The sequence below is a fragment of the Phragmites australis genome, chromosome 24 (genome assembly GCF_958298935.1).
Source record: "Phragmites australis chromosome 24, lpPhrAust1.1, whole genome shotgun sequence".
Taxonomy (NCBI): Eukaryota; Viridiplantae; Streptophyta; class Magnoliopsida; order Poales; family Poaceae; genus Phragmites; species Phragmites australis.
The window spans coordinates 170787-187090 of record NC_084944.1 but is presented as its reverse complement, the minus strand read 5'-3'; the positions used below and the strand labels follow the sequence as shown (position 1 = coordinate 187090).

The following is a 16304-nucleotide window of genomic DNA, read 5'->3' as shown; positions in this document are numbered from 1 at the left end:
GAATTAAGAGGCAATTGGAATACTCCTAATAATATTTAACAAGATTAAGAAGCAATCAACAAACGTCGTGGATAAATCATGGCAAAATCAACTAGTATTGCTCTGCTCTTCTCTGCTCTGCTGTTGGCGTTCGTGCGCTCCACCTCTGTTCCTCTCCTCCTCCTTGGCGCCAAAACCAATCACCACCGCATTAACCCATTGTCCTTTCAAATAACCAACGATCGAGGCAGCTGGCTTGCCATGGGCGCCATATTCGTCTCAAACTAGGAGCATTCTCAGCTCCTTTGAACTGCAATATTGACAGGTTGAAGCTTCAGCTTGATTTGGCTTCCCCCCCTCTGCATTGCTCTTGGTCTCTCTCCAATGCATCTGCCGGCAAATACTCCCATCGCCATCGCCCGCCGCCTGGAGTGGATGCATATCGATCTCCTGTCAGATGATGAAGATAAGGTGCCATGATCCATCCATCATTCTTTCTTCTTCTACTTCCCCTGATTCTATCTATGCATGTAACTCCTAATGATTGCTCGTTACGGAACTTGTCTTACTCTGCCTATTTGTTGATCTGCAATCGTGCTTTTTTTGGTGCACCATCTCATACCATAGCAAGTTTTCATCATCACCAAATATCCATCACCACTTTCCTTTCCTTGTAAATTTCATTACATGCCTGTCTTGCTCGCAACGGCTCATGCCAAAAGTTTCCCCATTCTTTGTTTCCGCAATCTAATTCTGCAGACCGGCAAGAGCATAACAGCAAAGCGGAAGAGCTTTCAAGTTTGAACAAGTCGACGACCAACAACAAGCAGTAGAGTAGCAGCAGCAGCAGTAGAAGAAGAAGAGGAAGAAGAGTCTTCGCGGGGCATGGCGTCCAAGGGGATCCTCAAGAACAGCGCCTCCAGCCGCACGGCGCCGCAGGGCGCCGGCAAGCCGCCCACAGCACCCACGTCGGCGCCGACGGTGGTGTTTGGGCGCCGAACTGACTCCGGCCGGTTCATCAGCTACTCACGCGACGACCTGGACTCTGAGATCAGCAGCGTCGACTTCCAGGACTACCACGTCCACATCCCCATGACACCGGACAACCAGCCCATGGACGACGACAGCAGCACCAAGGCCGAGGAGCAGTACGTCTCCGGCTCCCTCTTCACCGGCGGCTTCAACAACGTCACCCGCGCGCACGTCATGGACAAGTCCGACGTCGACGGGCGCCGTGGGGCCAAGGGCTCCAGCAGCTGCATGGTCGAGGGATGTGACGCAAAGGTCACGCGCGACCGCCGCGGCGACGACATCCTCCCCTGCGAGTGCGAGTTCAGGATCTGCGTCGACTGCTTCACCGACGCCGTCAAGGCCGGCGGCGGCGTCTGCCCCGGGTGCAAGGAGCCTTACAAGAACACAGAGTGGGAGGACGTGGCCGGCGCGGCGGAGGTGACTCGCGCGCTGTCGCTGCCCCGGGGGTCTGCAGGTGCCAACAACCACAAGATGGAGAGGCGCCTGTCGCTGGTGAAGCAGACGACCGTCAATCAGTCCGGCGAGTTCGATCATAACCGGTGGCTCTTCGAGACCAAGGGCACCTACGGCTATGGCAACGCCATCTGGCCTCAGGACGGCGCAGACGATGACGCCGAAGGTGACGCTCCAGCTGGAGCTGGGCACCCCAGGGAGCTCTTGACCAAACCATGGCGGCCGCTCACCCGCAAGCTCAGGATTCCAGCTGCCGTAATCAGTCCTTACAGGTGCCGTCTTTATCATCTTGCTTGCATTCTTACTCCCAGAAGCCAAACTGTTCTGTTCACCTGCAGGCTAGCTCTTAAGTTGAATAGTAGTACATCACGAATATATACATGGGTTCATAATGCCTAACGAACAATAGAACAATGCAAATAGCATGCTTATCCGCCACGAGAAAAGCACGAAACTAGACACGACTCACAGGATGTACGGCACTACATTTTCACTCTCATTGTGCTCCAGAATTATCACCTTGTTCTGAATGCTAACAGAGCGCTAACAAAGAGAATTACGTGTGACTACAAACACAAGTGCAGAAGAAAATCCAATGAATAACCGTACCTTCGATTTCTTCTTTCGATATGAGCAATTCATTTCACTTCATGCATACATGTTGTGGGCGATCTTATTCCCGTCAAAGATCATAACCGCCTGTACAGAGACTAGTTATTATTATGATGTATATGCACCTAGACTATAGTCATTATACAAAAAAAAACTTAAAAGAGAAAAAAATACTATTTTTTCCCCAAATTTGCATGGTACTGGATATTGAATTCTATTGCTGCATTTGAAAGAATAACGGCAACTTCTATTACCGCATTGCCACTTTGTTGCACACACCATCCTCTTTGTCAAGCTCTTCTAATTGTTCCTCCCATGCAGGCTCCTCGTCCTGATCCGCTTGGTCGCACTGGCTTTCTTCCTCATGTGGCGTATCAAGCACCAAAATGATGATGCCATTTGGCTCTGGGGAATGTCAATTGTCTGTGAACTCTGGTTTGCATTCTCGTGGGTGCTGGACCAGCTTCCAAAGCTCTGCCCTATCAACCGTGCTACAGACCTCTCTGTGCTGAAGGAAAAGTTTGAGACGCCAACGCATAGCAATCCAACAGGCAAATCCGACCTCCCCGGAATTGATATCTTTGTGTCAACTGCTGACCCAGAGAAGGAACCAGTGCTGGTCACTGCAAACACAATTCTCTCCATCCTCGCAGCAGACTACCCTGTTGAGAAGCTTGCATGTTACCTATCAGATGATGGAGGGGCACTCCTCACCTTCGAAGCGATGGCTGAAGCAGCAAGCTTTGCTAATCTCTGGGTGCCATTCTGCAGGAAGCATGACATTGAACCCAGGAACCCAGACAGCTACTTCAACTTGAAGAGAGATCCGTTCAAGAACAAGGTGAAGCCGGATTTCGTCAAGGATAGAAGGCGGGTCAAGCGTGAATATGATGAGTTCAAGGTCCGTGTTAATGGCCTGCCAGATGCCATCCGCCGCCGCTCTGATGCATACCATGCCCGTGAAGAGATCCAGGCAATGAACCTTCAGAGGGAAAAGATGAAGGCTGGAGGTGATGAGCCATTTGAGCCAGTGAAGATTCCCAAAGCAACATGGATGGCTGATGGCACTCACTGGCCCGGTACATGGCTCAACCCCTCACAGGATCATGCTCGAGGTGATCATGCAGGAATCATACAGGTGCTGCTTCAATCACAACCATGTATAACAGTATAAGCTCCATCTGGTCTAGAACTATACTAACATACACATTCTTGTCATCTTCTGTATCTCAGGTTATGCTGAAACCACCGAGTGACATGCCAATGTATGGGAACATCAATGAAAAGTCACCTCTTGACTTTTCAGGAGTGGATACACGGCTTCCAATGCTGGTGTATGTGTCAAGAGAGAAGCGCCCAGGATATGATCACAACAAGAAAGCAGGCGCCATGAACGCACTGGTCCGTGCATCAGCAATCATGTCCAATGGTCCATTCATTCTTAATCTGGACTGTGATCACTATATCTACAACTCCAAGGCCTTAAGGGAGGGCATGTGCTTCATGATGGACCGTGGTGGTGACCGCCTCTGCTATGTGCAGTTCCCTCAGCGGTTTGAAGGTATTGACCCTTCTGATCGTTATGCTAACCACAATACTGTTTTCTTCGATGTCAACATGCGCGCACTTGATGGTCTGCAAGGACCAGTGTACGTTGGTACTGGATGCCTCTTTCGTCGAATTGCCCTTTATGGCTTTGACCCACCTCGTTCCAAGGATCGCAGCCCAGGATTCTGTAGTTGTTGCCTCCCACGCCGCCGCAAGGCATCGGCTTCCAATGCTAACTCCGAGGAGACAATGGCTCTTCGCATGGGTGATTTTGATGGGGACAGCATGAACCTCGCAACGTTCCCAAAGAAATTTGGAAATTCGAGCTTTCTGATTGACTCCATTCCAGTAGCAGAGTTCCAGGGAAGACCCTTGGCTGACCATCCATCTGTCAAGAATGGGCGTCCACCTGGTGCTCTAACAATTCCACGTGAAATGCTGGATGCATCCATTGTGGCAGAGGCAATCAGTGTGATCTCATGTTGGTATGAGGAGAAGACAGAATGGGGGGAACGTGTGGGGTGGATCTATGGGTCTGTCACTGAGGATGTTGTGACTGGGTACCGCATGCACAATCGTGGATGGAAGTCGGTGTATTGTGTCACACAGCGTGATGCTTTCCGTGGCACTGCTCCAATCAACCTTACAGACCGCCTTCACCAAGTGCTTCGATGGGCTACTGGTTCTGTTGAAATATTCTTCTCCCGCAACAATGCATTGTTTGCCAGCTCCAAGATGAAGGTTTGCACTATATGCCCCTCAAGCATTACTATCCTTCACTAATGTAATGTGGATTCTTCATTAGAAAAATTGACAAATCTTCTATGTGTCAACAGGTGCTCCAGAGGATTGCATACCTTAATGTTGGTATCTATCCCTTCACATCCATCTTCCTAATTGTCTACTGCTTCCTTCCAGCACTCTCCCTCTTCTCAGGACAGTTCATTGTGCAAACACTCAATGTTACCTTCCTGACGTACCTACTTATCATCACCATCACGCTTTGTCTCTTGGCCATGTTGGAGATCAAGTGGTCTGGAATTGCACTTGAGGAGTGGTGGCGAAATGAACAATTCTGGCTCATTGGTGGAACTAGTGCTCACCTGGCTGCTGTGCTGCAAGGTCTTCTAAAAGTGATTGCAGGGATTGAGATCTCATTTACACTCACTTCAAAGCAAGTGGGTGACGATGTAGAGGATGAATATGCAGAACTCTACATAGTGAAATGGACATCGTTAATGATACCACCCCTCACCATCATCATGATCAACATTGTTGCCATTGCTGTCGGTTTCAGCCGAACGATTTACAGCACAATCCCACAATGGAGCAAGCTTCTTGGGGGAGTGTTTTTCAGCTTTTGGGTGCTTGCTCATTTATATCCATTTGCAAAGGGGCTCATGGGCAGGAGAGGCAGGACACCCACTATAGTGTATGTCTGGTCTGGACTTGTCGCCATCACCATCTCATTGCTCTGGATTGCGATCAAGCCTCCATCACAAGCTGCCAACTCGCAGTTTGGCGGGTCATTCTCTTTCCCTTGACCCAGTATGTGTTCAAACTTATAGCTCTTACTGGATTGATACAGGAAAATACTCAAAACAACCAAACAACATTTGGTTTCTGCAGCAGACCTAGAGAATACCCTGTCCTTTCGACAGTGGATTACTTTGCAGCTCAGTCTCATTATAGAGCAGAAAAAATAGGATATATCTGGTACATCAAAAGGTGGTGTCACTGTTTTGGTTCTTTCTAATTTTTTATTTTTTTAGAGCTCGCTCTCATTTGAATCATGTGCCTACAAAAAAGAAAAGGTGTAATGTGATGTTAGCATCTTAATAATGTTACTCTACAAAGTTTTTCCCAGTTGAGTTGAATTTAATTATTTGTCACAAGTCTTGTCTTTTTTAGAAAATATGGCTATTGTGAAGATAATTTAGAGTGCGTAACTGAGAATTAGGGTGCCATCTGACTTATAATATGATTCCCTACCATTAAAAATCGGAGCTAAACCAATCCAGAGTTTTCAATCTGATTGACTTTACCTAAGCAGAACTAACTAGCAGTAGCAGTTGCGTACTATACTGATCTTTATTCCGTGGGGCCAATTTAAGCCAAAATGAAAAGAAAAAAGAACTCTTGACACTTTCTTATTAAATAAACAATAATAGAAATCTATTTCACCATAAAAGTGCTGCAGTGAAAGCTGCAAGACATCAGCGTACCTGCCTACCTGCACTTTCTCTCAGATCAAGTACATGGGCCATGTTGAGAAATCATTTAAAGTGTAAACCCCCTAATTTAAACTGCAAGTCTGCAGAAAAATCCAATATTTATAACACCAGACCACTTCATTTCCTGCACTAAATAAAATCTATTTCACCAACCTGTATCAGAGTAGAACCAACATTTTCTTATAAATTATAACCATCGAACAATTATTTACCAATAAACAAGGTATGAACTACCTTGGGAAAGATAAGAGAACCAGATAGAGCCAAGCATGCCAGCTAGAACCAACAAACAAGTAAAAGGAGTTGTTCTGCAAATTCAATAAGATACTCAGTTGAACTGCAGTTCTTGAATTATTAAAAGTAGACATACATGTAAGATAAAAGGACACATACGCCAGAAAGTTGTATTGATTGCCACAGGCACTTCACCCCAGTAGATGTTCATCCAAAAAGAACACCCGCGATTGATAGATGGACTCTGGCAGATAAGTACTGCAAAAACAAAAAATGAAACAAGAATTAGCTCCAGCACTAAACATGCGAGGATCCACCACACGGGTGAGGCCGGGCGGCCACTTGACCTAAGCAGCAGGTGGAATCCCCTTCCCCAGCAACTAGTCATTAGCTCCCTTCTATGTACAAGATTATAAAGTATGGCGAGCATAACTATACTTAAGCCATGTTTACTAAGGTGTTTCCTTCTCAAGCTTTGTAATACAATAATAATGGGTGGTTTATCCCTGTTACTGTTAATTGAGAAACAATCAGAATGATTGAGTAATTAGTACAATGGAATGAGAATGGATAGCAAAATCAGAGATTTGTTATATGTTTTATTCATGTTATATCTTGGAAAGTACAATAGAACAAGATAGGATGACAAAATCAGCTATTTAGTGCTATGCCTTCCTTCATGTTTTGGTTTGGCAATGTGCAAGGACAATTGAATTTATGACCATAGCATGAATCGGTCATCTTATGATCCTATAGAATGCTAGTGCTAGTTCTAGAGTGATGGCAAGTGTTTGGTTATGTCTTTGTTGGATATTTAATGTGTTCACGCCGCCGTACCAAAGATTTTGTCCTGCATCTGGCATTAGAAACTGAGCACATTCCATACCTAAACATTAACTTGAATAGCTGATGATACAAATTAGAAAAAGGAGCCAAACGTGACATAATAGCAGGACATTTAAAAAGTTCATAGTTGTGAAGTAAACAGCTATTGAATAATTATGATAGATGCTGTTAGATGTCACAAGGAAAATGGTATAGCACCTATGGAATGCAAAAAGTCATTGAGGATTCACCATCCTTTGGTAGTTTGGATCTATATGCAGCTGTGCAAGACCAAATCGGAGAAGGTGAGAAACATTATGCTTGTTCAGTTGACATAATATGGTCTATGAAGTTGAGCATATAAGCAGATCATTGGATGAGTCAGACCCATCACTTTCAACAGTGGCAGTGGTATTATCCTCCAGAACAAAATCATAGCCAACGGACTGAGAAAGTATTGAGCAGGTTTTGGTACTAGGTTTCATGCCTAGATTAAGCATTTCTCTGATCACTGAAGCAGCTGAGCCAATACGTCATGACTTAATTAAGAGCACAGCTACTGTTTTAAATGATATACTGTCCATCCCAACATCAGCACATTCCATTTCTGTTAGCAACTGCTTGACAGCATGCAGATCCCTGGTCCTACAAAGTCCGCAAAGCATAACATTGTATGTACAAGTGTTGGATGCCATTCCTGAACGTTTCATCTGGTCAAACAACCTGCAAGCCTCTTCCACCAGATGAGCGCAGAAAAGACCATGTAAAACAATAGTGTAGCATACAGCATCAAGAGCATAATTTTCATATACAGCATCCCTCAAAATTCTTAAGGCCATAACATTTTGGCCCTGTCTAACAAGACCACAGAGGATGACTGAATGGACATAGGCATTTGATTCAGGATTGCTCACAACAATAGTGCGGTAAAATCTGATTGCATGGCTTACCCTTCCCAACTGGCACAGGCTATCCAATAACCCAACATAAGTGTAGTTGTCTGGCCAGATACACTTGTTGATCATACCAATGTAGAACGAGATGGCTTCTGATGGAAAACCTGACTTGCACAGAACACTCATCACAGAATTGCAGGCCACAAGATCATAAGAGATGTCTGAGCCCAGAATCAATCCGGGAAGAAGACCTCTGTTAGACGACATCCGTAAAACCCGAGCTAAAGTAGATAAAGTGTATGCATCCGGCTTTATTGGCCTGCCATGAATACGCCTGTAAACGTTTAGGGCGTCAACGTGTCTCCCCTCCTTCGCCATGCAGTCCATCAGCACATTATACAAAACAAGGTCTGGGCTGGAACCAGTGGACAGCATGGATCCCCAAAGCTCACGGGCCTTGGTACGCTTCCCAGCTCGGAAGAATTCTCTGACAAGCGGTGTGTAAGTGACCACCGTGGGAAAAGAACCCGAATCCACCATCTTTGATAGCATCCTACATGCCTTGTCCAGTCTCCCCTCGCGGCACGTACGAGCGATCAAACATGTCCACATGGCCGAGGTGAGCTTGCAACCCGAGACGTTCGCGAAAGACAGCAGCTGTAGAATCTCGGGCAAGGTTCCAACCTTACTGCAGCAAGCAAAAACTGTCGTAAGAGAAGCAGTGCTTGGGAGAAACCCTTGCTGCAGCATTTCTATGAAACAGCTCCGCACCCCAGGCCAATGCCCGGCTCTGTAGAGATGAGTGAGCACGATGGGATAGGTGAGGTAGTTGGGCGACGGGTTGTCCCGCAAGGCACGCCGCGCGTCGTGGGCATGGCCTGTCCTGAGCAGGACGTCGAGGACGACGTTGCAGGCGAAGGCGTTGGGACGGAATCCCCAGAGGGGCATTTGGTCGAACAGCTCGAGCACGAGCTGGTAGAGCCCCCCGCGCCAGTAGAGCCTGAGCAGGAGTAGGAAAGTTTGGGGCCTGATGGGGCAACCGAGGCTTTTGAGCTCGCGGAGGAGCGCTGGGGCGGGGAGGAGGCGGTCGAAGGAGGAGGGCGGGTGGAAGTAGCCGGGGCTGCGTGCGCAGCAGAGGAAGAAGGGGAGCGCGAGGGCGTCGGAGGGGCAGCGGGAGACGGCGGCGTGGACGAGCAGCAGCGGTGGGTGGGGCTTGGAGGCGAAGAAGGCAGGGAGAGGCGGCGTCCGCCTGCGCGCGGCGTGGAGCATAGAGGCGAGCGGACGGGGACGGAGGCGTCGTCGCTGGCATTGCAAGCGCAGACGACACGCGGGAGGGGAGGGGAGGGGGGGGGGGGGGGGGCGAGCAGCAACCGTTGATTTAAGCAACGGCGCCGCCGGTTGGCTGCCGCACCGCACGGCCGCGTTACTTTCGTGAGCGGCGGCGGCGGCTTGGAGCAGCCCAGCCTGAGTCCACTACGATGACATCCAAATGGGCCGGCCATGACTAGCATCAACGGAAGAGCAACGAACGATGCATGTCAAAAAAACTAGTCCTACGATCGATCAAACACATTCTTCTATCATTGGAAACTGCAAGGATGAGCGGCGAGGTCGTGCATGCTGCAGATTTCTTGGATGCATTCCAAGCTCAACTCATGGCTTTGCATGATGCTCAAGATTGCACTGGAAAAGTACAGTAATACTTTCAATCTTGCACAGATGGGAGGACTTGTTCATGAGATTAAGAATTTAATCCGGCTTAATTTCATTAGGTTTTCAGTTAATTTTTGTTCTCAAGTTAGCGCAGCGTTGGGATGTACAAGTGTCCTCATACCGACCTAAGTCGGGACGGTACCACGATAGGATACCGTTGAATCTTCGGTTTCATGAAATTTTATTCCTCTCAGGAAAAAAAGGATTCAGTTACAAGTACTGCTAAAAACATATTTCTCTTGCTAAAATAAATACAAATAACTTAGATCATATTTGACAGAACTCTAACTCCACATCATATCTTAATTTGTAAGGTAATATAAAATAATTTAAATATTTATTTTTTTACTAACATAGAAATAAAATAGTTCACCTAAACATCATCAATGAGCTAAAAATTCTTAGAACTAAGTATTCTTAACTTTTTAAGTTAAGAATACCTAATTCTAAGAATTTTTGAAGCTAAAACCCTACCGAATAGACCCTTTGATCAAATAACATTCCAAATAGCCAAATATATACCATATTCGTCACAATTTCGAATATGAATAGAAGAGATTGTTAATCAAGTAGAAAAATCTATACCTCACGAATAACCTATGGAACATGGCAGTCAAATACCATTCCTACAGCAGGAGGCGCTTGCTCTGTGTAACCACGCCACAAGGGGAGAATGCCCAAACAGAGCACATTATCATCCAAACCTACAATGCAATACCAGAATTCGCAACAAATCAAAGCTCACGGTTTATGATGCAAACGTCAGGCACAACAATTTTTCAAAGACTAAGAAAATCAGCAAGATTTTCCTGCATCCATGTCCAATAAACAACAAGCATAAACTCAGTTACAAATTTAACTCAACGGGGACACTACAAACACCCTGCCAGTACGAAATTTTCAATCCATTGGATTCGTCTCCGTGATGCTGTGTGAAGTTCTAACCATCCATGTCCAGAGGGCAAGAAAAAGAAAATTACAGACCCCGATCAGCAGTATGCAGGCAGGCAAACGCTCAGAGCATCAGGTTTCCAAAGTCCACAATGGGACTACATGAAGCAGACCCAGATCATCTCTCGTTTTGCAACACAACCTTGCTGACCAAAGCTCTTGCAAAAGATTTTTAGAACAGCCACTGACAAGTTACGCAGCAACAAGATCAGGGGTCTCCGCCTCAACTGAAAGCAATGTAGTATGCACCTTTCCAACCCATGCATCCAGCCGCTCACGCAAAGCCTTGACCTGTGGAATTCCAAGTACTCTAGGCTGGACCCACGAGACATGAACTGTACTGTCCACTTCATCAATTATTCCCTCTATAAGATGAACCTGCATTGGAAAAGAAAGCCAGAAATGTTACAAATGGATTGCCAACCATGTCGCAGCCAAATGAGACAATGGAAATAAAATACCCAGGACTCCAGTGTTACTTCAACGACTAAAGAAAAAGCATCAACAAGTGACTCTAATAAAAACTAATCATACATAGAAGACTAAAGAGATGGAAACTAGTACAAAATATTACCACATTCAAGGCCTTGAAGACTAAGTCTAGTTGATGCATCAAACAAACACTGCAGACAGTATATGGCGTAGAAATAGGACAACAAACAGGTCTGTGGAGATTGGATCAAAATCATTTACAAACATGCAGAGTAAAATGTGCCTCCCGCAAGACTAGTAAACTTTAAAGAAATGAAATAATTCAATAATGGATTTTCACAAAACCAACCATTGAAAATATGATCACATATAAGAACAACACAAGAAAGTAAGGGAGAACTGAAGATAGTAATGTGCATCACAAGTTAATTCTTCCTGTTTCAGAACCACTAACCAAGTTGACATGCATTGAGTTTCCCAAGACCAAGTAAATAACGGGGGAAAATAAGCCAGGAGGAGGTAGCAAGAGTCCACAAAGACCAGTCCATCACAACAAGATTTCACAAAAACATATCTTAGGCCAGAAAGAACGTCGGAAGTGAAGTTACCGAGAGGCTCTTCATAAGGAGATACTCCACATCACTGATAGAAAGCTTAGTCTTCTCAGCAATAACACTCAATGGGATAGTTCTATCTTCTGACGGACGGCTGCAACATGAAGACGGCCATGTCAAAGGAAAGGAAAATGTAGCTGATGCTAGAAAAGTAATACTATTCCACAAATGTTACCTAAAGATTATCTCCATCAGACACAGAATATTGATCTTCTCAAGCAGTTTCCGTTCATTCTGCACCAAAGCTGGCTGTGCACTAAGAGCAGCATTGTGAACCCTGCAAAGTTCTTGGTACAGAGCAAGGTTGCCGGTGTTGAATGCTTGCAACATATGATAGACCCACTCCACCTTGGTTCCAATAAGACTATTGATCTAAGGGTACATATTAAAGAACTTTTAGACCAAAGAAATATCAAATCAAACAATTTTTTTTGCAAGAATACTCTAATTTCCACTTTAATGATGTTACTGTTAAATTAGCCAACTTTCCTTACTTATAGTTAATTTTGTCCAGAAGTCCAGATGATTTACTATAATTATGCTAGTACCATATTGACCATCTTCCATGTCAACCAAATAAAAATGTAAAGAAAATTACTCTGCAGTGACAATTACATTGTTTAAGTGACTATAGTACAGATGTCTGTATATATGCACTTTAGATTAAAAAAATTACATAGCTATGTGGTACGTTTACAGCTTAAGTTTTATTATATCCTTGATAAGTTAAGTACTTAAAACATATGCAGTTGACCCTGATAATTTAATAACTATACCGCTGGTATTTATGCATGGAACTATGAAAGTCACAAAAGAAGTAGCAAGTGCAATGGATATCATGACAAGAAAATTACCAATACATCAAGAGTAGGATGAGAAAAGAAGTCATGCACATGCAAAGCATTACTTACAATAGGGTGGGCTAACAATTCCCCAAAGTTGTAAATGTTATCACCCAGCAAGGCTGCAAGGGAAAGATCAAATGCCAAGTCCTGACAGAATTGAATATCATGTAGTCAATATCATTAGAAACAGCATCCAATGGATGCTTGGAACAGATAAGAAAGGAAACAAACTAGAACCAGCTCAACTTGAAAATGAATCATTATTTTACAATCGGTGATGTTTTTAATAACAGAATATACCAGTTTGAATGACTCTGAGAGAGATTCCACAGTAGTGTAGGCCAGATAGAGAAGAGCATTCTTATAGAACTCAGCAAATTCTTGGCGAGCCTTATGGTACTGAGATGATATCCAGTAAAAGCTGGCATGAACTGTGGGATCAACATCAGTCATACTATCCAGAGTGGTTTTTCCTTCCTCCAACAAGTTCTTGCACTCCTTTTGGTTTCCCTTCTCAAGGTCAATTGCTGCAATTTGCATCTTGACGTAAAGAATAGGTTCATTGATCCGTAGTTCCCTTGTCTCACGCAACTTTGTGATTACACCCTCTAAGAAAGTAATTGCAGCATCCTTGTCAGGATACTGGCGTGAAGCTATCACCGCAAAATGAGCAAGTTTCAGCAGATTAATCTTTGTCTCGAAATCAGTAATGAAATTGTTGTACAGCTGGATGAGAGTGTCGCCAGTCTGTTGAAGGAACAATGGCATTAGAATTGTGAAAGAGAAAGACAATAACTGTTGCTAGCAAATCAAACTGTGATTGGGTCAGCGAGGTTCATCACATTACATTGAAAGAAACTAAAAACAAGCATGAAAACACTTCTGTACGTTACAAACAACCAAAGCAATCAGCACAAATGAAATAGGAAGAAGGAACTCACAATAGCATATCCAATTGCTCAACCATCACGGTTAACGGCACAAGCCAAGTCTAAACCGCATAACACAGAAGAAGGTGCAAGAGACATGCATATAAAGGTTGGCATGCATGTATCAAACAAGACAAGGAACATATGGAGAGACTAAGCTTCCTATTGAGATCTTCATTTGACATTATTCTTCAGTAGCACATGAAAACCAGCAGTCCAGCACTCTTTATATGCAAGTTTAGTTCAGTGAATTTTTCTTAGGCAGAGTGGCAATTCATGCCCTATGTTTGATGAATATTGATCCTATCGTCATCTGAGACCATGCGTGTTGGCAAAAAAAAGGACCAAAACTATTCCTTTGATAATTCTAATTTGCTGCGACTATGTTGGACTCAAGCAAGTAGGAGCTGCAGCAGGATACTTGAACGAGACACATACAGTTTTGTCGATTGAAGATGCAAGCTGGTGAATTGAATTCAGTTGAGAAGCATAAGCAGCACAACATTCAAGTCGAGATAAACATTGGTTGGCTCAATTAAGCGTGAAGTCCATCAGGTCAGCAAAAACAGCACATTCGTGTGCAATTTTCCCCACATAATAAGTAACCCAAAACGAATAGGCTAGCAACAGTTATCCAGTGACAGCTCTAAATCTTAGTAAAGGAAGGAACTCCCTAGAAGGTGAGGTTGCGGCGAGAATAGATCCGCCCGCCGTATGAGGTAACCCATCTGGAAGAAACCTAACCAAACCAAACCCTAAGAGGAGGAGGAGGAGGAAGCGAAGCGAACCTGTGCGGGTTGGAGCTGGAGGAACTGGTCGAGCTTGAGGGTGAGCTGGTGCCATAGCTTGCGCTGGTAGAGGTCGGCGAGGGAGTCGTACCAGTCGGCGAGGTCCGGGCGCACCTGCCGCTGCGCGTCCACGTACTGCAGCGCCATCCGCAGCTCCCAACAACTCGGCTAGCCGGATTAGTTGTTAGGGTTTGAGAGAGATCTGCGGCGGCAGCGGCGGCGGCGGCGGCTATTCTATTCTCACTGGAGGGGATTGCAACCCCACAACGGGGGGAGACGACGATTCACGGCCAATTGCAATGGGCCGTATTTACTGTTGGGTTGGGCCATCTATATTCGGCCCAATATGTCCAAAGTTATTTTATTTTGGAGAAAATCCAGTTCAAAAATAAACTGAATGAATTGCTACAAATTAGATAGGTAAATAAAAACAAAACAAAACAAAACAAAACAAAACAAATTACAGTATTTGATTACTCTGTCTGGTCATTGCATTGCATCAACGGATATTCATTCCTTCACTTCACTCGATATGCCTACGAAATTGCATGCATACGAACGACACCACACCATGAGAGGAGAGGAGAGGAGAGGAGAGGAGAGGTGGAGAGGAAAGGAGGAAAGGTGACTGCTACTGCACTGCATTGCATTGCGTTGATTTGATTGATCGATCAACTATCCGAATGGCTTCTGCAGCAGCGCGGTGAGGTACACCTCGTCCTTGCCGACGGTCCTGTCGCCGACGGCCCACTTGATGGTCTTGTAGCCGAGCCTCCGCAGCATGGCGGCGTAGACGCCCTCGAGGTCCGCCCTCCGGCACCAGAAGTGGTCCACCCAGAGCAGCCCGCCTGGGCGCAGCACTCGGTCCGCGTCGTACCACAAAAACTCGAGCGCCGCCTCCGGGATCCACCGGTTCACGGCGTGCCCCGCTCGCACCACGTCCATGGTCCCGTCCCCTACCGGGAACCGCTGCTGTAGCGGCGCGTGCAGCGGCACCACCCCGCGCGCCGCCGCCGCCTCCGAGTAGGGCGCGCCCAGGTTCATTGTTGTAGTTAGGACGGTGGCGTTCACTAGCTTCTTCAGCCGCGCCGCCAGCGTGCCCGTGCCGCCGCCGATGTCGAGCCCCAGCCGGATGGGCCCCGCGCGGCTCAGCGACGCCAGCCTCAGCAGCTGCGGCGCCGTCAGGTCCAGGGGCCCCCGCGCGCGGAGGAACCGGCCGGCCTCCGTACGCGCCACGTCGAAGCCCAGCGACGGCGGCAGGCAGGAGAAAGATCTGCACTTTCCGTCCTTGGGCCAGCGGACGGCGCCGTCGGGGAGCGGGGAGAAAGGGTCGGTGGGGAGCTTCAACATGGATGCGGACGATGCTGTGGTGGGAGCGAAGCACCTGCGGCGAGGGAGCGGGTGGCAGCCGCGGAGGAGGAGGGGCTCGGCGAGGGAGAGGGCGTCGTCGGGGCAAGGCGCGAAGGGGGCGTAGGACATGTAGCGGTGGAGGAGGTCGGGGTGCGCGGAGCAGGCGGAGGCGACGGGGGCGAGGTGGGAGTAGAGGAGCAGCTCCGGCGGGGGAGGCGGCGGGGGAGGGGACGAGGAGCGGAGGTGGTTCAGCTGCGACACGCCCGCGCGGATGGCGTCGAGCTGCCGGATCAGGAGGTCATCGTCTCTGTGGCTCAGCTGCTGCTGCTGCAGGAGGGGAGGGAGGAGCGGCGGCGCGGTGACGGCGCGGAGGGAGAGTTGGTAGAGGGACACCAGGTTGGTGGCCACCACCGACAGCAGCAGCACCACGTTCAGCTTCACGCTGAGGTTGAGACCACCACCGCACGGCCAGCCTCCTCCTCCTGTGGCTGTGATTTGGGAGGCGGAGGTCACCGTCGTCTTCCTCATCGCCGGCACACTTGGCTAGGAGAATGTCAGCGGGATCTGGGGGTATTGCTACAATGCTACTGCTGGATTGTAGCCAGTGGAGTGTGGACTGTGAGCTGAGAATTTTGTTGACCTCCGTCTGCCTGCTGGATTGGTGGTACCTAGAGACAGACCAGCGGTGGCCAGTGAGTGATGTGTCCACTACCACTAGTAGAGTGTGCTCTACTCTGGTACTGGATCTGTGTTAATTTTGCATACTGTAAATTGCCTCTACTTTGAGAATGACCTGGTATCTCAAGCTGTCAAGCAGCATAATGAATCCATCTTTGTATAGTATGGCAACCGGCGAAATGCAATACAGG

The 16304-nt window shown here is 46.9% G+C and overlaps 4 protein-coding genes and 1 long non-coding RNA gene across 6 annotated transcripts; 1 reads left to right on the top strand and 4 right to left on the bottom strand.

Moving 5' to 3' along the window:
* The first annotated feature begins 174 nt into the window (after positions 1-174).
* LOC133907643 (cellulose synthase-like protein D1) lies at positions 175-5168 on the top strand. 2 transcript variants are annotated; one of them, XM_062349714.1, is made up of 5 exons: positions 175-450; positions 739-1736; positions 2398-3214; positions 3310-4365; positions 4461-5168. In XM_062349714.1, the coding sequence occupies exons 2-5, from the start codon at positions 865-867 to the stop codon at positions 5166-5168; spliced, it is 3453 nt and encodes a 1150-aa protein (XP_062205698.1). In that variant the 5' UTR covers positions 175-450; positions 739-864. The 2 variants fall into 2 exon arrangements, with proteins under 2 accessions (XP_062205698.1, XP_062205697.1); XM_062349713.1 differs by having other exon boundaries at positions 175-1736.
* Positions 1659-2469, bottom strand: LOC133907648 (uncharacterized). Its single transcript, XR_009907996.1, has 3 exons — positions 2331-2469; positions 2074-2163; positions 1659-1796 (listed from the first exon to the last, which is right to left on the bottom strand). It is a non-coding gene; the product is annotated as an uncharacterized LOC133907648 (long non-coding RNA).
* Positions 5169-5290: 122 nt separating the features above from the next.
* LOC133907645 (putative pentatricopeptide repeat-containing protein At1g16830) lies at positions 5291-9254 on the bottom strand. The gene is made up of 5 exons (XM_062349715.1): positions 7137-9254; positions 6252-6350; positions 6093-6166; positions 5850-5982; positions 5291-5422 (listed from the first exon to the last, which is right to left on the bottom strand). The coding sequence occupies exon 1, from the start codon at positions 9080-9082 to the stop codon at positions 7451-7453; it is 1632 nt and encodes a 543-aa protein (XP_062205699.1). The 5' UTR covers positions 9083-9254; the 3' UTR covers positions 5291-5422; positions 5850-5982; positions 6093-6166; positions 6252-6350; positions 7137-7450.
* A 995-nt stretch (positions 9255-10249) lies between these two features.
* Positions 10250-14366, bottom strand: LOC133907863 (26S proteasome non-ATPase regulatory subunit 13 homolog B-like). Its single transcript, XM_062349959.1, has 6 exons — positions 14086-14366; positions 12669-13115; positions 12435-12515; positions 11699-11895; positions 11518-11617; positions 10250-10855 (listed from the first exon to the last, which is right to left on the bottom strand). Exons 1-6 carry the CDS (start codon positions 14230-14232, stop codon positions 10670-10672), a joined length of 1158 nt encoding a protein of 385 aa, XP_062205943.1. The 5' UTR covers positions 14233-14366; the 3' UTR covers positions 10250-10669.
* Positions 14367-14528: 162 nt separating this feature from the next.
* On the bottom strand, positions 14529-16266 carry LOC133907862 (probable methyltransferase At1g29790). The gene has a single exon (XM_062349958.1). The coding sequence runs from the start codon at positions 15961-15963 to the stop codon at positions 14761-14763; it is 1203 nt and encodes a 400-aa protein (XP_062205942.1). The 5' UTR covers positions 15964-16266; the 3' UTR covers positions 14529-14760.
* Between the last annotated feature and the right edge of the window lie 38 nt (positions 16267-16304).